The sequence below is a fragment of the Peromyscus eremicus genome, chromosome 15 (genome assembly GCF_949786415.1).
Source record: "Peromyscus eremicus chromosome 15, PerEre_H2_v1, whole genome shotgun sequence".
Taxonomy (NCBI): domain Eukaryota; kingdom Metazoa; phylum Chordata; class Mammalia; order Rodentia; family Cricetidae; genus Peromyscus; species Peromyscus eremicus.
In genome coordinates, this window is record NC_081431.1 from 15218113 (window position 1) to 15243479 (window position 25367).

The following is a 25367-nucleotide window of genomic DNA, read 5'->3' on the forward strand; positions in this document are numbered from 1 at the left end:
GTTTTTAATCTTATAAACTGGGCTCCAAAGTAATAAGAATGAGATGGATAAGAATTCAAATAGTAAAACTCGGTTCAGAAAGCATAAGAAGAGCGAGCGAGGTGGGGCCAGAGGTGGATGTTTCTCCAGGTAAGTGCTTGCTGCCAAGCCTGACAACTTGAGTTTGATCCCTGTAGCCCACCAGGTGGAAGGAGAGCCCCAAGTCCTGTAATTTGTTCTCTGATCTCCATGCCTGCACTATGACATGCACCTGCCCCCTAGACCAAAAAATTAAATGAGCAGGGCATGGTGGCGCACAACTCTAATCCCAGTGCTCGGGAGGCAGAGGCAGGTGGAATCTCTGTGAGTTCAAGGCCAGCCTGGTCTACAAAGCAAAATCCAGGACAGCTATGGCTGTCCCATCTTGAAAAACAAAACAAAAAACAAACAAACAAAAACCAAAACAAGAAAAAGGGGGGGGGAGAGAGAACATAGCCCTTCCTTCCATTATATCACTTCAAGAGAATGAGTTTTAGAAAACATCTCACTCACCTCTAGACTGTGATGGCCATTTTGCTCTATAGGCTTCTACCTGTATTTTATTAATTTGGGAAAAGTTACAGGGCGTTGACTAGGACATGGTGTTGGCCAGACTACTAACATGGACTGTGTCTACAACAAGCTATGAGTAATTTGTCTCTTCTAAAACTTCAGTCTTTCTCCATGCTCTCATTTTCTGAGCATATATTTCCTTCATAATGAGAAGATAAGCCACACAGACTGTTGAGGGCTGGACTGGGTCCTCCTCCCCTCTCCTTCATTTTGACCTGATGAAGTCTGGTTAAGGAGGCCAACACTTGCTTCTGGACAGGAAATAGACTCACAGGAGGTGCAAGAAACTGATGGTGGAGTGTGTTGGTGAGATGGGCATCGTGACAGGAAGCCCAGCCCATGACAGAAACTTCTATCAAAGGAGCTAGTCCAGCTATCAGGCTTGAGACAGAATGAGACTTCATGCAGCCACAGACAAGTGCACAAGATGCCCTGCTTTGCTGGTGGCTTAGGGCAGTCCCTGCCTAGAAAGGGGAGAGTTCTTTATTGCCAAATGGTACTGCCATCAACCGTCATAGTTGGCTTGTATCCCACCCTTGGAACTGTCTGGAGTGTTCTCACGTTCCTCAGCTAGTGAGTCCATGGGAGATAGATGGGTGAACAGAGAAACACGTATGACACAGGGCATTAGCTCATGTGGCTGTGGAAACTGAGGGATTCTATGACCAAAGGCAGAAGGCTGACGTCACAACTTGAAGACAGAGTGAGTTCTCTCTTACCCAGCCTTTGCATCCTATCTGGCTGTGACTGAAGCAGATGGGCCCAGTCTATGGACACACCCAAAATAATGTTTAGCCACGTAGGTGGGTGTCTGACTCAGGGTTTCTATTGCTGTGAAGAGACTCCATGACCGTGGCAACTCTTATAAGGAAAACATTTCATTGGGACTGGCTTACAGTTTCAGAGGTTTAGTCCATTATCAGAATGGTGAGAAGCATGGCAGCATGCAGGTGGACCTGGTGCTGGAGAAGGAGCTGAGGGTTCTACATCTTGATCCAAAGGCAACAGGAAGTGAACTTTCACACTGGGCATGGCTTGAGCATGTATGAGACCTCAAAGCCGACCCCCACAGTGACACACTTCCTCCAACAAGGCCACATCTCCTAATAGTGCTACTCCCTATGGGCCAAACCTTTAAACACATGAGTCTGGGGGGGGGGAGTGTGTGTGTGTGGGGGTGCCTATTCAAACCACCACAGCAACCCATGACCCAATCCAGTTGACACATAAAATTACCATCACAGTGGGGGAAAGAAGGGTCAGAGAAAGAAAATCCCTAACTCTTTCTCCTTTATGTAACTCTCTTATCTCATGAACCTTGGATCAGCTCTCAGAAATTCCTTGGGTCCAGTTTTTCAAAGAGGAGACCGGCTTGGCTTTGACAGTGGAAAGAGTCTTGTAGTTAGCTGCTCAGGAGGAAGCCGGAGTCCTAGCTGGTGATTAGGCAGCCTGCCTGGCTCAAGCCCCAGCAGCCAGAAGATGAAAGGAAGGAGGACTAGCAGTGCTGTGTGCGAAGGTGCTGGGCGCAGGTGCCTTCCTGCTCGTGAATGCCTCAGCTGGACACTGCTCTGAGGGTTCCCAGAGCCAGCGGTCAGAGGCCCCAGGGAGAGTGAAAGGGATGCTGAGGACAGCGAAGCCTGCTGGATGGAGAATCTGTTCATAAGGTACTCCATTGACATTGGTAACATCGCCTGCTCCTGAGTGGCACTGGGTAGCAGCCAAAGGCTCTCATACTAAAAAGATTTTTTTTTTGGGGGGGGGAGGAGTTATAAGCCTTTATTGTGTTTGTCCTTTCCCATGGTGTATCTGAATTTTATTTATGTCTCTTTCTATATATATCCCCAGTCCCAGAAGTTCTATCAGGATGATTATGATCACTCCTTTACCCAGAAGCCTCAACTAATGATACCTTTGGTATGAGCTGTTTTTAAAAAGACTTATTTTATTTTATGTGTATGAGTGTTTTGCCTGCCTGTACGTTATGTGCACCATTTGTGTGCAGTTTCCTTAGAGGCCAGAAGAAGGCATCAGAACTTCTGGTACTGGAATGACAGACCACTGTGAGCTGCCATGTGCGTGCTGGGAACCGAACCCTGGTCCTCTGGAAGAGCAGCCATGTTCTTAAGCACTTGTAAACTTTTCTTCTAAGACATTCAGAATCACACATGCTGTGTGCAGACGTTTCTTGGATTTCTTGTGGGGAAAAAAAAGGAATAAAAAGGAGGACATGACTGCTCCTAGGTATGGTGGAGGAGAGAGTTTATTGTGGATATGGGGAGGACATAGAAAAGGGTAGAGAGAGACAGAGACATCTGGGAGAGTCCAGCGTGGACACGATCAGCAGACTGAGCGGGGCCATATGAGGGGAGGACAAAGATGGGGGAAGAGTCAGGAGGCCAGGAGGCCCAAAGGGTAAGAGGGACCACATGGCTCAAATGGCTGGATTATATAGGGAAGAGTGCCGGGGGAAGAGCAGCCCAGGCCCTGGGCTGGAGAGTTCAGGGTAGAGGGTGGGGTGTGCCAGCCAGGAGGACCCTTCACTGGTAGGGACTGAGGGATGCTGGGAGAACTTGGCTGCCAGGTCTGCTTTGACACATTGATAGGCACCTCAGCCATTTGTCCCGGCTTTGAGTCCTAGGTTGTGAAGGGCTGGTGGGGGTGTGCAGGTGTGTAAACACGTGCACAGATTTCAAGGAATTACAGCAAACAGGTGTGGGAAAATTGGAGCTGGATAAACTTACCCAGCTCTTAAAAAAAAGGATCTTATCATCTACCCTCTGATGTCAACTTACATGAAGAGGTTATGAAAATTATTAATTTTTAAATACTTAAGCAAAAGGCAGCCCTCAGGAGGTGTCATTGATTGCTTATTAAAAATGAGCCCCCAGGGAGTTCTGTGCAAAACAACATATTTGGGTTGCGTTCTATCATCTTCCTTCCTTAAAACTGATATCAAAATAGGGACTCCATGAAAAAGGAAAAGTGTAAATCTGTTTCACTGGCAGAGGCAGATGCAAAAACATTTAAACATCAGCAAATAAAATACTAAAATGATTCTAAAACCATTTCATACACTTAAATTAGATTTATCTTGGGTATTTGGAAAGTCTAATACTGGAAAATTGTAAATGCACTCACCATATTAGGAGTCTAAAACAGAAAATCCACCTCATTATCTCAATAGATATAATGTATCTTTGATGAGTTTGAATAAAGTTACACTAACATAATTTTTAACATTAGGCACAAAGACAATTTCCTTGACAATAAAAACCAACCAACCAATCAACAAACAACCCGCCCCCAAAAAAGACAAGTAGCAGGATAGCCCCCCATACAGGTAGCACCTCTTTCCAGGCAGATAGTGGCCAGCTGATCTAAGATTGGCCCAAAGTGGCTAGTTTCATGACTTACAAACCATGTGGCCCAATGATCATGAAACCCCATGGTGGGCTTTGTAATAGTAAGGATAGGGTTACCTATCCTTAAATAAGGATAAGGATATAAAGATAAGGATATAAGTACATAAGTAAATAAAGATGAGGCTATAAGTATGTAAGGATAAGGATATAAGTCGATAAGGATAAAAAGTAGCTTCCTAGTACTTGGTTCTCAACCACAGTTCTAGTCTGACCTCTTGTCTTACTTATTGCTGAGAAGAGACACCATGACCAAGTCAACTCTTTTAAAAGAAAGCTTTTAACTGGGGCTTGCTTACAGTTTCAGAGAGTTAGATCATCATGACAGGAACATGGCAGCATGCAGGCGGGCATGGTCCTGGAGAAGTAGCTGAGAGCTACATCCTGGTCTACAGACATGGGGAGGGGGGCCGTGCTGACAAGGACTTCTGAAACTTCAGAGTTTACCCCCAATGACACACTTCCTCCAACAAGGCCACACCTCCTAATCCTTCTACTCCTTCTCAAACACTCCACCCACTGGAGATTTAGCATGCAAATATATGAGCCTATGGGGGCCGTTCTCATTCAAATTACCCCACTTCCATTACAAAAGAGGCTCAGAGAGGATGAGCAGACACTCAAGGGCACACAGCACATAGTGTTAGAGTTGGGGTTCAACCTAGGTTGACTTCTGGATGGGAAGTCAGCAAGTGTTGCATCCCGCTTTGAAGAGCCTGACTCCACAGAGGTGAAGGAGGACGAGAGGGCCAACCAGGTTATCAACTAGGACGTGGATTAGGGAGGAGGCAAGCAAGTGCTTCTTAGCCTGGCTCTCCTTAAGGAGGAACTTTGGAGCATCCCTCAGTTTACCTTCTGGATGCTTATCATTCATCACAGCAGGAAGGGGCCTGATGGTCCCTCCACCCCACCCCCACCCCTGGCTCTGCATCTCTAGTGTGTGGGGGAGTTCTTATCATTTGGTTCCTATGATCTCAGTAGGCTATGATAATACCATTACATCTGAGCATTTGCTTGACCCCATGTCCTATTTTAAATCAATGTCCACCTCACTTGGGGCTGGTACGATGCAGAGCTAGGGGTTGGTTCTGCAATCCATGGGATACTCCTGCTCTCCCAACGGACCTGAGAGGTCAACCAGGCAAGGTGGGACAGAAGTAAATACCGTGTTTCATTGCAAGGGGATCTGGGTAGAGAGAAGAGCCTTCCTTCGTGTCTCATGGAGCCTTGCCAGTTCCAAGGTAATGAGAGCCCAAGGAGCTGAAATCTCAAAGTGCTGGGACTCTGAGGTGCTGGGACTCCAAGGTTCTGGGACTCCGAGATGCTGGGACTCCGAGGTTATGGGATGTTTCTTGCCTTCTCTTCCATTCCTGATCTAACCCCTCCAGTCCTAGGGATGGCATTGCCTGTCCCTGTTATGAACAGGTCTCCAGCAGCCTTCTTGATTCTTGAGTTCCCAAAGGAAAGCATTCAGGCAGAACACAGTAATAGGTCAAACATCCAAGAGTTTAAAAAGAGCAAGCAGGGAAGCGAGAACACACCCTTTAGATATAGAGCAGGCCAAACCAAGGCATGGGGTCTTATACTTCTATTGTCCCTTCCCCCACGCCATCTCCAGAGTAGGTGTTTCCAAGAAAGGGCCATGCTCTGCTCAGAAGCCCGTTGTACCTAAATTTTAATCTAGAAAAATATATAAGATGCAAAAACAAATAGAGGGGTTTAAGTACCTCTAAAGCAGAATAGTAAACTAGGAAAAACTGGATAACAGCATTCTGGGCATGCTCTGCTGAGTGTGAGGAAGTCTTGAAGTCTGTTTGATATGACCTAGCTAGCATTGACCACACCATCTATTCTTTATATCCTATTTTGGGGATCCTGAGCTGGCTCATCTAGAGTCAACCACTACTACTATATTTATATACATTTTAAATTGTTTATTCTTTTTATTGTTGTTTGTTTATGCGTAATGTGGGTGGGTGCATGAATCACAGCATGCGTATAGAGATCAGAGGGTAACTCATGGAGTCGATTCTCTCCTTGTGTCTTTACGTGGGTTCCAGGGATTAAACTCAGGTTGCCAGGCTTGTACAAGTGCCCTTACCTGCTGAGCTGTCTTGGTGGCCCATATCTTTATATCCTGGGCAAAGTTGACCACTGCTGTTCTCTTTACGTCCTGTTTCAGGGCCCAGTTGAGGTAAACATCACCACCTATTACTTTTCTGTCCTATCTGGAAGGGGCCTGTTGGCAAATCCCTTGCCTAACATCCCCATGGGATGGCATCCCTGTCCCTCTCTACCTCCTAGCAGAGCCAGTCTTTCCTAACATCCCCGTGGGATGGCATCCTGTCCCTCTCTACCTCCCAGGACTCTTGCCTTCACGCCTGCCCTCTGTCCTGGCCCCAGCATGCCCTGCACCTGCCTTTGTTCCCGGATCTGCTTCTTCTAGAGTCTTCTTAGCACTTCCCTGTTTGACCACAGGCCCCACTCGTGCCTTCCTGGCTGAGCCCTGCTGGAAAAAAAGCCCCGGGTTCTAAAGCTCGGCCTGCACGACAGCTTCAGGGGCCATTCAGTGCCACCTAGCAGCTCCTTGGCCTGGTCCTCTGAGCCCCCTTCATGGATAGCTAAACCTCTACCACTGTCATCACACCCTTTACCTCACCACCTCTCCCTTATCAAGTCACATGATATCCTGGGCTTGAACAGTAGCTGTTCCTCCAGCTGGGATCTTTCAGCACTCAGTGCCTTGAAACCACAGATACTGAACTCTGTGCATGTGGTGTGTTTTTTTCCCTACACATACATACCTACAAAGAAGTTTAATGTATAAATTAGCCACAGTAAAATATTAACAATTAATAATAATCTAAAATACCTGGCTGGGCGGTGGTGGTACATACCTTTAATCCCAGCACTCAGGAGGCAGAGCCAGGCAAATCTCTGTGAGTTCAAGGCCAGCCTGGTCTACAGAGCAAGATCCAGGACAGGCACCAAAACTACACAGAGAAACCCTGTCTCGAAAAACCAAACCAAACTAAACACCTATAGTAATATATTATAATAAAAGATTGTAATTTGGGACCATTATTAAGTAAAATAGGAGTTATTTGAACACAAATACTGTGATACCATGGTACCTTGGTAACCAAGATGGCTACTGAGCGACTGTGGGTAGATAGCATCCACAGCTTGGATGGGTTGGACAAAGGAATGGTTTGTGTCTTGGGTAGACAGAGTAGGATGGGACAAGGTCTCATATGCTACTCAGGAAAGTATACAGTATAAAAATTATGAATTGTTTATTTCTGTTTCATTTAATATTTTCAGACAGGAATGACCACTGGGAACTGAAATCAAGGCAGGTAAAGCCAGTGATAGGGTCCACCATCATGATTTATGTATTTCCCTGACTTGTCTGTGTTCTTGAGTCAGGGTCTCTTTGTATCCCTGGTGCCTGGCCAAGCGCCTGGTGTCTTCCACTGTTCACCACTGTTGTTACGGTATTACTACCAGGTCACAGTGGGCCAACAGGGGATGTGGCCAACCAGGGGTGAATGGCAGCTCAGAGAGATGCCTTATCATGCATTTGGGTGAGCCTGTGGTACTTCAGCACAGCCCTCAGGACCCATGCGCTGCTCAGCTACCACAGAAATAGAGTCCAGCAGCCACTGTCTGCATTTCAAAACCCAATCTGAGAGATGAAAGGCAAAATCTGAGGTCATTTGGTCCTTTACAGTAAGGTTTCCATGGTGACCGTGCCCAAGGCCTGGGTGGGGCAGCCTGGCTCTCAGGGCCAAGTCCAATTTCCCCCTCACATCACATATGAGACACCCTCTCCATGTGCTCTCCCATTATCAGAGGAACAGGGCTACACGTCCCTTCCCACTCCCGTCCCTTGTATCAGCCGAGCCATGCTTTTCTGTAGAGGGGAGAGGTTGGGCAGGTCTGTCCCATCACACTGAGATGCTGACCCACTTTTGAAGTCCCTTGAGCTCTAGGGCAGGTGTTCCAGCCTCTTCGTTCTGAGAGAAGTCTCTGAGAGATAGTTTTTTGAGTGTTTCTTCTCTGCCATACTCCTCTGGGCTAGAGCTCAGCTTTGTAGCCGAGAACAGGCTTTTCTCAGTCAGCGTCCTCACCTGAATTGGGGCTCACCCAGCATGAGGAAGCTGTTCTAAACAGGGTTTTTATTTGTTTCCCCACCTCATTTCTCCCCCAGTTAACCCTTCCCCTACCACTCTTCCCTCCCATCCCATCTCCATCCTGGCATTTTCTCCAGGTCAAACTGGTCACAGCCACCAGCTCAGGGTTCATAGACTGAGCCTCACACTCGAAGGGCAGCAGGTGGTACCATTTGGTGTTCTCTGTATGGGAGGTTCGAACTTGAAGGAAGGAGTCACTTTCTCCAGGCTTCAGGTTACCCTGTCTCCTCAGGCAGGTTTGTAAGGCAACTGGGAGGTGCCCTGGGAGACTATTTTGCCTGGAGGCCAGTGGAGAGGTGAGGGTCCCTGGGGCCCTCTGGGCCAGGGACAATGCGTGTTTAGTCTATATCACCTTCATCTGCTGGCTCTTGCTCTAGGAGGCCTATGACAAATAATATCCGTTTCACAGGTTGACCAGATGACCGAGGAAACATCTAGACCAGTGGTTAAGTTTATTCTCCAGGAGAGAAGAGTTCAGAGATGAGATAGCTAGGGATGCTTTCAGGCGTTTAGGAGTTTCTACTGCTCTGGAGCTCCACAGCCAGAGTAGACACCCTGTAGGACAAGGGAAGCCGCCATCTTGGACCTTCATGGCTTGGCATTCTCAGGATGCTCAGCTGCCTTTTCCTCTTTATATTATTTTATAGACAGGAAGTGGAGACACAAGGAAATTAAGTCACTTGGCCAACGTCACACAGCCACTAGACTGGCGGGGTTGAGATTCAGACAGATGTGGTCCGACTCTGGAATGGATGTCTTTAAGCACTGCAGGATTTCACCCACACAGGTTGAGCGTTCCTATTCCAAATGTGAGGGTGTTGCAGATTTGGGTTTTTTTGGGGAGGAGGGGATATTTGTACATGCATAATGAGGTAGCTTGGAACCCAAATGTAACCATAAAAGTCACATCTATCTCAAGTACACCTTACACACACACACACACACACACACACACACACACACACACACACACACACAGAGAACTTGCAGTTAATTTTGTACAGTATTTTTAGTGCACCTGTTTTGACTGGCTTATCATTTTAGGCCAGACATGGTATTTTCCATATGTAGTGTCATGTGGTGCTCAAAACATTTTAGTTTGAGGTATTTGGAATTTTCAGATTAGGAGTATTCACCCTTTAAGAAAAAATGTCAGGGTCAGAATCTCCCTTCTCTGCTTCCTCCTCCTGTTTTCTTTCATTCGTCCCCCTCCTGGAGATGGAGCCCAGGGCCTCAGCCTCAACTTTCCTGCTCTGGCAGGTCCCTCAGTTTTCCAGCAGCCGGCCCTGACTTCCCTCTTCCGGACTCTGAGGTTGGATGTGAAGCCCACAACTTTCTGTCATCGACTCTCTGGAAGGCTATGCAGAATGTGCCCAGTAACTCGGGGTCTTCACTCCTGCTCCAGCCCTCCTGTCTCATGTCCATATGTCCATGTCCCCCTTTCTCCCCCCCACCACTGTGTAAGCTACTTTATTGAACTCTGAGAAAATGCCTCAGAGGCTTTCTGGAACATTCTGCCCTGCTATCCCACCCCAAATCACTGAGTGTTTTGTAGCAGAACATTTTATCAGGAGGACCTGACCCTAGGACCCCCCTGCTGTCACCATGCTTAGGGTGAGGGCACCCCCATTCCCATCCCCAGAGCATTAGTAGAGAGCTCTGCTATTTTCCCACACTTTGGGCTCAGTCTAGACCAAACTCTTCTGGGATTTGCTGTTTGTTTTTACTCTTGACCAAAGTGGCTTCTTTCTGTTGCTTAATTTTCTCTTTTACATGCTAGTTGTCAAAACAATGAATTAGTTTGTCAGCATCCTCAGTAGATCCCAGTGAACGGCTTTTAGTTATCAGTCTCCTGAGTGTAACCCATTTGACCCATTTCTATCTTTCGGTATCACCACTAAGCTCCCATTGTCACACCCCTAGCTGGTGAGGGGCTCTTTGTCCCGTGGACCTGACTGACCCTAGTCACCTCTTGCTGCAGAGGCTGGTGTAACTCCAGGCTGCATGCTTCCCACAGTGGGTGGGAGAGGGTCTAGCAGAGGTACGGAAGAGTGGTGGCCCGCCAGCATCTCTGGCAGGGAGGAGTGGGAAGATGGGGAGGAAATCTCTTCTCTGTGTCTGGCTTACTCTGAGAGTATGAACTCAGTTCCTTTGGATTGAGCTGTGCTGGGCAGTATCTGCCTAGGATGGAGTTGGAAGAGTCAACTGAAGTTGACTCATTATGCAATGTTACTGGGCACATTCAACTCAAAAGAAGGCCAAGGCTGAGGAGGGCAGGGTGGGGGTTGGGGCTCATGCTCCCTGGGGATTCTGGGAAGAACTGCTAGAACTCTGCAGGGGCCATGGTTGCAGGAGACCCCTTCATGGGCAGTCATGAACTTGGCTTCTCAAGGGGGCATCCTTGTTCCAGGCTTCGTTGGGCAGAAATAAGGCTACCTACAGACCACGAATCCTGGGCAAAAGGCACCTCAGGGATGGATTGCCCCTTGAGGAGAGCCAGAAGAACAGTTCCCACAGCTCTGCTTCTCTCTAGCTCAGCCTTTCCCCAGACAGGGTAGACTGGACTCATTGGCACCTTAGAGATTTCATTGAGTTTGGGGACAGTTTCGATGTGGTTCCCAGGGCACCATCCACTTGGTATGTACCCAGGTGACTGCTGACAGGTAACAAAACAAAGAGCAATGGGTCTAAGACAAAGATCGGAAGTGAAGCATCCTTCTACTGGTGCTGAAGGCAGAGCTGATCCTCTTACCCTGTCTGAACCAGGGCGCCCTGCCTTGCCTCACTCTCCGTTGTCTAGTTGTGTTCTGAGTGGCAGGGCTCTAAGTGGGTGCCTGGGGTGTTGTTTAGCTCCCCACTGAGGCAGCTGCTCTATGCTCTTTGCAAGCTGGTTGTCCCAGGATGAAAACATCGTGCCCATGTTATCCCAGGAACATTTGATGAACAGTTTTCAGTTACCTGCTACTACAGTCCATCCCATCCCAACCTGGAGTGGCTTGAAAGAATGTTTTATTATTTAAGGTTCTGTGGTCTGGATGGGATTGAGGGGCAGGTCTGTGAGTGGCTGCCTTCAGCTGGGAGGTCGTCAGAGGTTGGGGCACACAACCTGTCCTCCTCAGGGCCTCTTTCCTCATTGTCTTAAATCATTTGGCAGCCTATGAAAGGGTCCTTGGGCATAGCAACTGAACCCTGTAGGGGTTTCTGAGCAAGTAAACCCTAATTTGCAAGTGTGTCTAAAACCTAATGCTTGGACTGACCATGGTGGCACATGCTTTTAATCCCAGTACGCAGGAGGCAGAGGCAGGCGTAACTCTGTGAGTTTGAGGCCAGCTTGGTCTACAGAGTGAGTTCCAGGCCAGTTAGAGATACACAATGTGACACCATCTCAATAAGCAAACAAATAAACCACAACAACAAAAACCTCAAACCCCAATAAGGGTTTGGGTATCACATCACTCAGGAAGTTGAGGCAGGAGGATTGTGAGTTCAAGATCAGCTTGGGCTGTGACATAGCAAGACTGCCTCAAGAAATAAAATGAAATATGAATACATCATCTCACTCCTTGAAAACCACTCTGAAAACAAACAAACAAGAAAACCCCTAATGTTTACTAGTATTCTGTTGGCTACAGTAAGTCACAGGACCAGCCTGAGAATCCAGGAGATGGGCACGGATGCCTAAAGATGTGGTCCCTTGGGCCACCATTTTAACCACATATGCAACATTCTCCACTTTAGAGCTGAGCAAGGGAGGAGCAGACCTTCCTGGCATAGCCTCCTGGTCTTTAAGCTGCAGAGGCAGAGTGGGTGAGGGCAATGGGAGAGGGGGGTGAGGACTATGATGAGCACTGCCCAAGAGGGAAACATCTGCTTTCTGAGGTAGTGAGTTCCTCATCGTGCAGTGTGTTCAATATCTCTTTCCAGGCATGGTGTCAATCCCATCACTCAGGAAGTTGAGGCAGGAGGATTATGAGTTCAAGATCAGCTTGGGCTGTGACATAGTAAGACTCTGTCTCAAGAAATAAAATGAAATATGAATGCATCATCTCACTCCTTGAAAAGATTCTTTTTATTTGTTTTAAAGACCACCTCTTGAGGGTGCAGAGGATTCTCACTTGCAAAGGGAGCTGAACTAAATAATGGATAAGCTTCCTTTCAACTCTAAGTCTATTTTAAGCCTCCCTGGCAGGCCAAGAATATTTGTCTCACAGATAGCAAATTCACATGTTAGACCACTTGCCAGGGGCTGAGCATAGGGATTGTAGTCTTCCAGGTGGGAAATGTCTCAGAGGGGAGGATTTAGGGTCTTACTTAGCTTCCTTGGGTTGGGAGTCAGCTTTGAGCTCTTATTGACAGCTGCATTAAGGTGAGAAGGTGGGACTTCCTATCTTGCCAAAAAGCAATCAGGAAGGCCTCTTTGGCCTTGAACAGGAGTGTCCAAACTTGCAAGAAACAGGCAGGCCCCACCAAGTCCCTCCAGGGGCTGCCATCACTGGTTAGGAGGCAGAGGTAAGGCTACCTTCCACCCCTCCTTGAGGGATCTGGTCTGACAGAGCTCCACCCTTGTGTTCTTGAGATAACATGAGTTTTTGATGACTTGAGTCTTTGTGTACACTATTATTTTAAGAGAGGATTCCAGGGTTGACTATCAATGACTTAGAAGCCACCTAGAGATTCAACCCAGAAAAACACTGCTAGTCCTCATGCCTACTGCTATATGTGAGCACACAGGGGTTAGGGACACAGCTCCATACACCTTTGGTGTCTGGGGAAGGCAGCTGAGGTAAGTAGGGGCAGGTAGGGTGGGTCCTGAGTCAGTTAGGCACAGGCCTCAGTCTACACTTTGGCTTGGTATGGTCTTGGGGAGTGTGGTGCTTCTGCCCAGGGTGGCATTGGTCTACATGTGGTAGTGAGAGAAGCCGGGGCATGGCTGGGGTAGAACTTGGTGTGTGTGAGGCCCTGAGTTCCATCCAAATAAAGATGTTAAAAGGCCTGGAGCCCAATGCTGGGATGGCTCTTCCTTAGGAGTCTGAGTGAAGTCCTACAGGAGATCTGACTAGAGAGTCTATACCATCCAGTGCCAACAGCCAGCCCCTGTCTACATGAGCAGACTGGTCCCTCTGCTCCAGAGCCCTACTGGTCCTTGGGTATTTGTCAGTGAGATTCAGGAAGAACTCTGTCTGGTCTCAGGTTCAGGCAAGTGGTCCCAGGGCAGCAGATCCACTCCTATCCACCTGGAAATGAAACGGATGGGCAGTGGTCAGGGCTGATGCCGGTCCATGGGAGGAACACCTCCCAGTGAGAAGCCACATGCTAAGGTGCACCTGTCTTCTGTGCCCTACTACGTACCAGGATGTCCCATATCAGTTCTTACTGTCATCGATTTAGCCACTGGAAGCGACACAGATTGTCTTATGGCTGGCTTTGTAGGCCCAGAGCCTGAACTTGGTGTCTGGGGATCTCTTAGGTTTTTACTCCATCCCTCTTGGTGTCTCCTGGATTGCCACTAAGGGTTAGCAGCCACTGCACTCCTCTTTGGGAAGAGACGACTTCCACGCCCCCTCCAGCTGTTGACGGAGCTCGTATCTGAGCAGCCAGACCACCAGGATCCTTGCTTTTGCTGCTTCAACTGGAGGCTAAACCCACCAGTGCCCTACCTCAACACGGCTATGGTGTGTCCCTCAGAGAGTCCTTACTTCAGGAGCTCCCAGCTCCTCTTTGAGGGTAGCCATCTGACTGACAGGTCCAGCAAGGGAAATCTCCTTGAGAAGGATTCAAATGAGTAGATTTGTGACCTCAGTGATACCTCCTTTGCCATATTGTACAAGTTACAGGCACCTGTCCAGCTCAGAGGAGGTGATACAGGGTGTAGATGTTAGGATGTGGGAGTCCTGAGCCATCCTGGGGTATATTTTCTATACCTCTGTTGTGGAGACTCCAGACACTAATGCCCTAACCCCTCTTGGCCATCTGTGACCTTTTGTTCCTCTCCTGACCCACTGTAGTAGTTTGAATGTAACTGGCCCCATAAGCTCATAGGGAGTGGCACTATTAGGAGGTGTGGTCTTGTTGGAGTAGGTATGGTATTGTTGGAGGAAGTGTGTCACTGTGGAAGCAGGCTTGAGATCTCATATATGCTCAAGCCATGCCCACTGTCTCAGACCATGTCCTGTTGCATGAAGATCAAGGAGTATTAACTCTCAGCTCCTTCTCCAGCACCATGTCTGCCTGCATGCTGCTGTGTCTGGACATGATGATAATGGACTAAACCTCTGAAACTTTAAGCCACTCAATCAAATGTTTCCTTTATAAGAGTTGTCGACAGTAAAAAGTGAAAGAAAAAAAAAAGAGTTGGCATGGTCATAGTATTTCTTCACAGCAATAGAAACCCTAACTAAGACACCCGTTGGCCCTGTGGTAACCTAAGACTTTCTTCCTTTCTTTCTTTCTTTCTTTCTTTCTTTCTTTCTTTCTTTCTTTCTTTCTTTCTTTCTTTAACTTCTTAACAATTCTTTGTGAATTTCACATCATGCACCCCAATCCTATTCATCTCCTCGTCCCTCTATATCCACCCTCTGCCCTTGTAACCCCCCCAAAGAAAACAAAAAATAAAATATAAAAATAAGAATTAAAAAACAATCTCGCCACGGTAGCTGCAGTGTGTCTCAGTAGGTCTCACAGCATACCCTTTTGCCCAAATGGCTTTAATGGCAAATGTTCATTGCAATGAAGACTCAGTTTGTCATCCTACCCCAACACAGTTTCCTCCTAGCTGTTGGGCAAGGTGGAAGCAACCAGAGTAAGAACTGAATCACCCAAAGGGGCCAGTGTGTGAGTACCATCAGGGGCCTTATCCTGAAGAAGTGACTGTGGTGGACAGAGACGGCCATGACTAGTTAGTCAAATAACTGGTGTAGTTGGGTGTCGGATAGGCCACTCTTCCTCTCTTCAGAACATCCGTTTTGCCCCACAGGACCATCTCTTGTGGTCTTAGGGCCATCCCTTCACCTCCTGCCACCTCAGAGGGTGACTGGCCTGACAAATCACCTGCACTTATATGATGGTGTTTTGTAGATGTCTGGTCCTAAGGGACTTGTCCTGTCTCCTCTGTAGAGGGTTAGTAATGATGATTATGGTCATAGACCCGCTAGCTGAGCACTGCCTAGGGGCCAGCATGGTGTCCAGCTTCTCCAGTGTGCTTTAGGGGCAGGTACTACTATTGCCCTATTTTGGAAATACAGAAACCAAATCTCTGAGCTTCTAAGCTTGGGCCTAAGATTATAAAGTTGGTGAGTGGCAGAGGTAGGTTTTCCTCCCCAGAATGTCAGGACACCAAACCTGTGTGATGCTCTCTCTTACAGACTCAAACCACCCCGTCCGTCATCAGTGGTAGGTCTCATGTGCCCTGTACGTGTCCAGGACACTGTCATGATTGAGACTAGCCACGGCTGGGGTTCCTGGGGCTGTCCCAAGTGTCCTGAGGGGTGTTAAGGATGCTGGGGACAGGGCAGAAAGGGCTGCCCCTGGGCGTTCTGGTTCCCTTTTGCTGCAGAGCAGCACCCCTCCCCCACCTCACCAAGCCTCAGAGGTACTGACATACGTGCCGGGTGGTTAAGAGAGAAACAAACCAACCTACGCCAGGAACTAGATGCTGAGAGGGACCAGTCTGTGGTGCCTGCCAGAATAACAGAGCTTCATGTCCCCATGTGTCATCACAGGAAGCAGGGGACCACGCAACCCGTGCCAAAGCAGCTGGGGCCAGTGTGCCGCCTCGTGAAGCAGGAGAAGGGCTGGCAGGCTGAGCTGGGCAGCTCAAGCTGCTGGTCAGGGAGGCTGGTTAGGGGCTCAAAGGCCAGGGGCTGCAGGGACAGACTCGAAGGAGCTGGCTAAGAGGACACCGGTCTCTGCTGACCCATCCTTGGTGACATGTGGATGAGGAAGAAAACAGCCCCTGTTGTCTCAGTTGGCTTTGCCTTGCTTTCTTTTCTTAATTTTCTTCTTTGCAGACAGGATCTCAGGTATCCCCGGCAAGCCTCGAACTCCCTACATTGGAGAAGATAATCCTGAACTCCCAATCCTTTTCTCTCACAACCTCCCAAGTGCTGGGGTTATGGGTATATGCTACCATGCTGGGTTTATGCGGTACTAGGGTCAACTCCTGGCTTTATGCACGCCAGGCAAACACTCAGTCAAGTTCTTCCTTTGTTTTGTAGGATATTGCTTGTTTAATGAAATGCCATGGTGGTGAGTATGACTGCACATGACTCACTGTCTGTTGGATTTAGAGTCTTCCCTAAATGCCCATGTGCCAAAGGCTTGGTCCCTAGCTTGGCACTATGGGGAGGGAGTGGACCTTTAGGAGGCAGACTCTAGGAAGAGTTGTTAGGTTACTGGGGATATGTTCTCAAAGAGGGCTGTGAGACTCCACCTTCTCTGTTCTCTTTAGCCAGTCTGCCCCACCACACGTTCCGACCACGAGATGGAATGTCAGGATGGACTGATCATGGACTGGGCCAAAATAAACCTGTTTACAAACTTACTATCTCAGGTGTTTTGTTACAGAGATAGAAAATTGAACAACACCCCACCCTTGGGGTGTGGAGAAGATGACCTTCAAGGTCAAAGGCAAGACTCCCTGTCTTTGTGTCCCTTCTTCCCGTCCCCAACCTTTCTCTCTCTCTCTCCTTCCCTCCCTCTTGACTTCCCCTGTCTTTTCTCAGTTTGGAGAGAGTCTTCAATTCTGGGATTTCCTACTACTTCTGAGAAGACATCAGTGAATTGTGGGGCACCAGGGTGTTGTATTGGTTGGCACCTGGATGAGTGGGCAGATTCAGTCCATATTGATTGTCTGGGATGGGCCAGCCTCTGCCAGCTGTGGGCTGGGGAGGTGGAGCTCCAGGCGGTACAACTGTAGAAACCAGGCTTGATCTTAAGGATGCTCAGAGCAGAGAGAGGTGGATGGTTGGTGTCTCTGTCTCCGTAAAGTGTCCTCGTTCCCTCTCCACTCGGTGCTTTGGTGAGAGGGAGGAGAGTGAGCCCGACCTTCAGTTTCTGGGGTATACTCATCATCTGTGCTTCCTAGCAACCCCTCTCCACACATGCCCGCTCCGGTCAGGTCACTGGAGCCTGTAGTCCTTCTGCTTCCGTCAGGAATAGCCCCGCGTCACAGGGGATTTCCAGACCAGTTCGGAGACTGACATCTCCCAGAAAGCCCTGCCCTAGTTGTGTCTCTGTGGTAGGGAAGAGATCTAGGGAGTAGATAGAGAGAAACTGATCAGGCAAGATCTGGAAGAAGGACATCCTCACCAGCCAGGAGGTTAGAATTCTGCAGGCTTCTTGCCCACCTCAAAGACTGCTTCCTCTGAGGCTGCTGGGCTCCTGACCCTCAACCTTCGGGGTGGAGGAGAAGGTTGGCATGGTCAGGGCCTGGCTAGATGAAATGTTGGTTTGTTTTTGTTTTCTTCTCCTGCCAATCAAGTTGACTTATTGTTCAGGTTTTCAGCGGTGATTACAAAGATCCTCAGACTTAATCACCGCCAGCTTTAATCAAGAGAGTTGATCATAAGGACGCTCAGAGGATTGATTACAGCTTAATGGATTTATTAGGAGCTAAATAGGCCAGCAAGTAATTGGCTAAGTGAGGCTGGCTTGTTATAGAAAAGGAGCAAAAGCTAAATGCTAGGGGGGAAATGGATCAGGGGGTGCTGGGGAGAGACGCCAAGGAGAGTGGGAAAGAGGGCTGGGACATGCGGAGTGAAATGAGCAAGTGGAATTGTGTGGTCCTAAGGAAAAAGCTTCGGGGGAATCATTTCCCAGCAAGTCTTAGGAGCTAAACAAGGCAATGAGCTGCTTCCTGATCCTCCTGCCTTCCCTTTGCCACGGTGGACTGTAGGTGGTTTCTCCTCCCACTGCAAAGCAAAAGACGGCCTTCCTCACTGTAGCTGCTTTTCGTCAGGTATTTGATCATGGCAATGAGAAAAGTGACCAATGTGCCCCCAAACACAGCAGCTCCTTCCTGCCAGCTAATTCTGCCTGACTATCATTTGGGAACTGTCTCTCCCCTTCTCTGTCTTTATAGGTCAGGAAGAGTCCTCCTCCTCATCTACCCTCAGTCCTTGTGGGCATGTGGCCCAATCTCATCCTCTCCAGTCATCCTCACTGCTGGCTGAGTGCTCTCCCCAGCCGACACAGTCATAACGTCAGTTTTAAAGCCTGGGCCCTCGTTCTTCCGCGAAGAGGTGGGCTGCCCTGTATTTAAGTCTGGGTAGGTGGTTGAGTCCCTAACAGAGTTCTGTGGAACGATGTGACTTCTGGAGGAGAGGGTGTCATACGTACCTCTTTTGGCTCTGAAGTCTCCATTCTCAGGAGGGCTCCTCTCACAAGTTCCATTTTAGAAACAGGCTACCATATTTTATTGTAAAAAGTCCAGGTCATAGGGACACTGAATGGAGGTGACCTGAAGGACCACCCCAGAGGATCCAGCTTTCAAGCTCTCTCACTGAAGCCACTGACCTGAGAATATTTTTAGGAGTGGATCTTACGGTCCCAGCAGTTACAGCCATCAGCCATTTGAGTTGCTCAGGCGCAGATGTGGACACAATGGGGTGGGGTGGGGGAGCTGCCTCTGCTATGTTCGCACTATAGGGTGTGGTCATTTAAAAAATGGCCATGACAAGCTGCTCAGTTTGAGGGTCACGTGTCACACAGTAGGAATACATAGAACTCTCATGATGCTCTATGCCTACTTAAAACGTCAGTGATTCCAAGACAATAGAATAAAGTCCCCACTCCCCTGCCCTTCAGCATTAGCCAGCTTCCTGTCCACCTTAGCGCTCCAGGCCCCCAGCTTTACCGAATATCTGGATGTTCCCTGCTTCCCTAGGCTCCCGTGTGTTGGCCCCCACAGTGACTCTGCCTGGGTGTGAGGGAGACAGCCAGAGGAAACTGGGGGAATGAAGATCTATTTCCCTCTCTGGGTTCTTTTTCCTCAGGACTAATAATGGTAGAGAGACCTAAAAGCAGGTCCAGGTATTCTGTGACGGAGTATAGTATTCACAGAATGGAGGTTAGTTTCTGGATCTTTAGATGAAATGACATTTGTGTGTGCAAGGGGTTCTAGACTGAGATCACCTGCATTCACATTTTCATGGATGGCTTCGTGCAGTTACTTAATCTCTCTACCATCACTTGCTTCACTTATAAAAGAGGGTCATATGTAATACTTCATAGAGTTAAGGCAGGCCTTACATGTGGATAAGAGTTCAGGATGGTGCCCAGCAGAGGATGTTTTGATAAATGTTAAAATAAAACACGCCTGCAGGTAGTTTCCTTTACTCATTAAATCTTGACGTGTGTTACTTTCTTGGAGAAGTCTTAGAAGTTGATAGCTCCCCTACAGCTGGCTCCATAGGAGGGTCTCAGCCACAGCACCTTCGACACCTTCCGCACATCCCAGCCGCCATATTTGTCACTGGCTCTGTGGTGCTACCACTGTAATCACGATAATCCTGCAGTTCACCTAGTGAACTTTAAACGTATTTATCTATTTAGAAGTGTAGTCTCGCTCAGGCTGGTCTTGAACTTGATAGGAAGAGCACCTCCTGCCTCTACCTCACAAGGGGTGGGATTGCAGACACGAAGCACCATGTCCAGTTAGAGGAGATTACTTTTCATCGATTCACTTATTCAAGGGGTAGATGAAGAGTCTTACCAGGAAGACCGAATTCTATACGAATTGGTTGACTTGGACTCTGCCAAGTCCTTTCGTTTATTCCCACTGGTGCATTTTCAACACCAGGAGGCGCTGTGGTCGCACTGGTTTTTAATCACCAGGTAGTCAGTCATAAACGGCCCAAATGGCCCGCAACACCGGGTCAGGGCATGACTCCCATTATCCGCTCCCTCAAGAGTTCTCCGCGTGAATCTGTACGTGAGACAGCGTGTGTGTGTGTGTGTGTGTGTGTGTGTGTGTGTGTGTGTGTGTGTGTGAGAGAGAGAGAGAGAGAGAGAGAGAGAGAGAGAGAGAGATATGGAGGTGGGGGGTGGGGGGTGCGTGAAGGGAACATCTCTTGCAGACATGCATGGGTTTATAAAGCTGCAAGCTACATTTCTCGCTCCCAGTCCTATCATCATCTGTGACTTGAAGCACGTTGCTTTTTCTCCGTGACTCGAAATGCAGAGTGAGCTGAAGACTTCCTAGATTTCAGGCTCCACGCGTCCCTATCCCCCATCTCCCTAGCATTAAACGCACACTCCAGAAGAGAGACTGAATCTTGAGGTTTTTCCAACTGGATCAGTCTAGTGCACGCCCAGCTCTCGGGGACCTTGAGTGAGGTTCTCAGTTCACCAGTGGTGGGAGGGTGAGGCACGTCCACCCCTCCAGGTACCCGGACCCCCAGCACCCTTGCGCTCTCCTCGCACTTTCTCCGCTCGCCTGGGTCTCCATTGCTGGTGAATGATGTAGCGGAGAGGTGTGGAGGGGGCGGGGAAGGGGCCCGGAGGGGAGGGGCGAGGGAGCGCTGTCACCGAGTGTCACGCTGCCCCTCCCGCCCTCCACCCGGGGTGGGGGCGTGGAGCGCGGGAGGGCGGGCTTCTCCGCCCGCCTCGCAGCACCCGGGGCGCGCTGGCCTCCTGAACAGGGCGCGGAGCGCGCAGCCCAGAGCCGGCAGCCGGCTGTTGCCTGCCCTCGTGTCCTGGGCGGCTGTCGGGTTCCTGGAGAGCGCGTCCAGCCATGGAGCCTTTGCACAAAGACGCCGAGACGGCGGCAGCGGCGGCGGCTGTGGCAGCGGCTGACCCCCGGGGGGCGTCGTCGTCCAGCGGGGTGGTCGTGCAGGTTCGCGAGAAGAAGGGCCCCTTGCGCGCCGCCATCCCCTACATGCCCTTCCCGGTGGCTGTCATCTGTCTCTTCCTCAACACTTTCGTGCCGGGATTGGGTAAGAAGTGGGGGGCAGGGGGCGACCCTTGTGACCCTTGTAACCCCCGCGGCCCCTATGACCTGGGCTGCCTGCTGGGAAGTGAGCAGGGCAGGGACCCGTGGGTGTGCCCACCGGCCTCAGGCTGTGCTCCCACCATAGGTCTTCTGGCAGGTGGCTGATGCCTGTGGAGAGGGCATCCTGAAGGAGAGGTGCCACGTTGGGGGTCTCTGACCCGCAAGCGAGGTGGCCAGGTAGAGAAGAGCTAGAAACCTGGAGGAGAATCTTGGAATCTCAGGCAGGAACCCGACGGCTCCCTGGTTCCAGGCTAGGCTGCGGTCCAAGCGAGTGGGATCTTGATTCTTCTTCCCTATCAAGCGCATCTCTCTGTGATCCCACTACTTCAGGAAGAAAGGAGGCAGGACAGGAGGAACTCATGGCTGTGGTTGGGGTTGACCAGGCTCCAGGGAGTCTGAGAAGTCGACTGAGCTGCGGGGAAGGGGACACACAGGCTTAGGAGACATACTGTACCAGGTCATACTTTCATACGGTGCGGAGTCTGTGGGGGTGACAGCTCTTTGGCCAGTCTTTTTCAGGTGCCTGCATTTTTTGCCAGAACCCCCGCTGTGCACCGAGGGAAAGGGGGGGGATGATTTTATTATTTAGTTTACACGCTTGTGGATTTGGACTGCATGTGGCCAGAAGTGAGTCTGTAAGAAAGCGGAGAGCGCTCCGCAGTAATCTGTGGGGCTCTGGCTGTCTGGACACACCCTAGTGGCATCGCTATCCCAAAATAGTGCCTAAGGGTGAGTAGAGGTAGAGAAGGAGAGCTTTCCGGAGGGATCTCTTCTCGCCAGACCCCAATCTCTGACTGCATGCCCCTCCCCCACCCCCAACTTGATTGCTTGCCACCAGTGGACCCTGCACACGGAGGAGATACCCTCAGCAGCAGCGTGCTGGTCTGGCAAAGCAGGCATCCTATGCGTTCTCCAGAGAGCCTACCTCTGCCAGCCAGCCAGTTGCCTGCGCATGGCTGCAAGTTCCCAAAAGCAGAGGTCAGCGAGAAGTGGCCTTTTGCTTCACTCTGGCCTTTCTCACGGCCTCCTAGCAGGCTCAGCAGGGACCTCTTCTGTGGTGACTTTAAAGGCCACACCCACTCAGCCTAACCTGTTGGTTTTGCCTCTATGATGCTTAAGTCTTTCTGTCCCTGAGGGATGCTGTGGCTAGGAGTCCTATCTGAGCAGAAAGTCAGAGCCTTTAGCTGGGCTTCTCCCTTGAAAGATGCTTGTAGCCCCACGTTTGATGTCATCAGGCCAATTCTAAATGATACTGCTGGGGGGGGGGGGTCAAGCTAGTGTTAATTTCCACCCATCAGAAACGTCCACCTACTGCAGTAAAGAGAAACCTCTTGCCGGTCTCTCTAACACACCAAGATCACAAGGCAAGGTGCATCTTGACAGAATCTTTTTCTAAGTGTTGAAATGAACATGTTGTAGGCTTTTGAGAAAACACATGTTGTGGAGTCAGGTGGGCAGGGCTGCACTGAGCTGCTGCTGGAGAGGAAACCGGCCCTCGGAGGTGGCAGGGTCCACCTGCTCGTGATGTACCAATGTACGTCCTTCTGGTGGGAAGCACTAGGGATCTTCCTACACTAAGCCTTACTGCAGTGATAGCATCCTTTCCACTCACCTCTAAAACCTTACTCCAGGGATCTACCTTTCTCTCCTTCACAGTTCCCTTTGTAAAGTCAGAATCTTGAGGGAGTTTTACACACGAAACACACACACACACACACACACACACACACACACACACACACACATCTTTCTAAGAAACCTGGATAAAAAAAAGAAATAAGAAATAAGTAAACTACAAAGAAAGAACAGGCAAAATGTGGTTCATAGACTTGAATTTTCAGCAAGTTAACCCAGGCTACTACATAGTTTTTCTGGGTGTGCAGGCCTTGGCACCTAGCCACAAGGAATGGGAGATCTCAAGCCCTTGGTAGGTAGGGCTTCTGATCTGTAAGTTTGAGATGCATGGTTCTCTAGGAGACTGGATTAATGAAACGTGAGAGGTTAAAGCTGAAGGCTTACTATAAAAACTCTCTCTCTCTCTCTCTCTCTCTCTCTCTCTCTCTCTCTCTCTCTCCTTTTTCTTTTTCAGATAAGTTCTTGCCATATATTCCTGGCTGTCCTGGTACTTGCTAGGCAGCCCAGGTTGGCCACAAGCTCAAAGCAATCCTCCTGCCTCAGATTTCCATGTGCTGGGATTATTATAGGCTTGCACACTGCCACCCTCTGCTTTACCCCTGCTTGTCTCATCTCTGGGTAGGGTAGCTGGTCCAGTGGCAGCTCTGCTTCTGAGCGCTCCTCATCTGTCTGTATTCCTCTGCACCTGCATGGTGTCCTGAACCCCAGAACACAGACCTGGAAGGCATTCTTCCCCCTGCCTTCCTGCTCCCTCCACTGCCCTGGTTGGGGAGTGGTTTGGATGGTCTCAACTCTTGGAAGTCCTCCTCTTGGCTCAGGTCTGCTTCTGCTAATCCTTCTGGCTTGTTCAAAGCTCCAGAGACAACTGAATACTCAGGCTGCTTCTTCTACTCTTTGATGAAATGCAGCTTCTAATCCATCTACCCATTCATTGGGCCAACACAGGCATCACCATATGTCAGGCACTGGGGATGTGGGGATGAATAAAGCCGCCAAGACCAAGGCCTGTGCTGGAGAATTCATATCAACTTTGAATTTGCTCAGTGTTAGGAGGGCAGCAGGAACAGAGGGTTTTTTAGCAGCAGTTCAATCTCCCTAGAGGTGGAGTGGGGCTGTTAGAGGATCCTTTCCAGAGAGACCGTTGTAGGAAAACATCCTGTGGCCCCACACACTGCTTTCGATAGCACCCACTCTCTAGAAACTGCTCAGACCACTGACACAAAGGTTCTTCCTTTCTTCTGGGAATTTCCTTTTTTACGAGTTCTTTCTTTCTTTTTTTTTTTTTGCCACAAAAATGGGAGCTGGCATTGGCTGAATGAAAACTACCCACCACCCGGTGTTGCTGGTTACTCAGGCCCATCAGTCCATGCGACCCACCCTGGAGGAGCCATATCCTTTAAATCCCCCAGGCTCCTCTCCATCCGTGCAATGGTGTTCCTCTGCTAAAAAGGTCTAGCCATGAGAGTGATGCTCCCCGCCTGGGGCAGGCTTGGGGAGGAGAGATGATTTATAATCACTTCCCATTGTCACAGTGAAAATGTTTATCCATTTATTTTTGTGGTGTTGGGGATCAAATCCAGGGCTCTGCAACGTGCCAGACAAGCACTCTACCACTGAGCTTCACATCCAGGCTGAAAAATAATTTTGTCAGATGGTGACGTGATGGTGAGGAGAGACATCTTCATCCCGATCCAGATAAACTACTGATAAAGGCAATTGCCAAGTGGTGTGTGTGTGTGTGTGTGTGTGTGTGTGTGTGTGTGTGTGTGAAAGTTAATTGTTGTGCCCTAAAATGGTCTGAAACATGTCTTTTGATGAAGGGCATCGTTATGCTGCCATATTTAAAAGTTATTGCCTGCTGTGATTTGGTGAAATAAAACTGTTGATGACTCAGAGAGAAAGGGCAGGTTAACATGGAGGCCTCGTCCACTGAGCGTTGACTACTCCATCAGACCTAATGTTGGCCGTCAGTCTACTGCTGACTGTCACATCAACATTTATCCCTCCCCTAACTCACCGCTTATACTCTGACAGGAGAGAGGTCTTAGTTCAGCAGGGATGCCTCAGGCGGGATCAGCTTCTAGTTCTTTCCTTTAGCCCAAGGATCAAATTGATAAGCAGTCAGCCCCTACCTTGCAGCGCCTTTTGTATTGATGACTTTCTGTTACTAGTTTGAGAGTTTATATGTGTTCATCTAAAGGAACCTCAAACCCCTCGAGAGTAGCAACTATTTAAAATTTTCTCTTTGAACTCAGAAGCTATAAATGGACACATATTGACAGCACTATACTCTTGGAATAGATGTTAAGAGCACCTGGCCCAGCACCTTTTTTAAATACATTCATGAAATAGGTTGGAGGAAGCAAGAACCTGGGGGGTTTATCTTCTACTCAGATCTCTTAAGGGGGTTACTTGAAAATGCTTCTTCAGCAGAGTGAAGGAGTATCTGTAGGAAACCATGAGCTCCAGGAATACTAAGACAGGGAAATGGGGCCTATTTCTCCCTGGGGCACTGGGCTAGTGCTAAGCATGGCTAAA

General features: G+C 49.1%; 1 protein-coding gene across 2 annotated transcripts in view; it reads left to right on the top strand.

Annotated features, from left to right (window-relative positions):
* Positions 1-20841: 20841 nt before the first annotated feature.
* Stum (stum, mechanosensory transduction mediator homolog) overlaps positions 20842-25367 on the top strand; it is a 48378-nt gene continuing 43852 nt past the window's right edge. For both annotated transcript variants that reach the window (XM_059280875.1, XM_059280877.1), the window contains exon 1: positions 20842-21138. In XM_059280875.1, the coding sequence (XP_059136858.1) occupies positions 20937-21138 (202 nt within the window). In that variant the 5' untranslated portion in view covers positions 20842-20936. The remainder of the gene's footprint in view (positions 21139-25367) is intronic.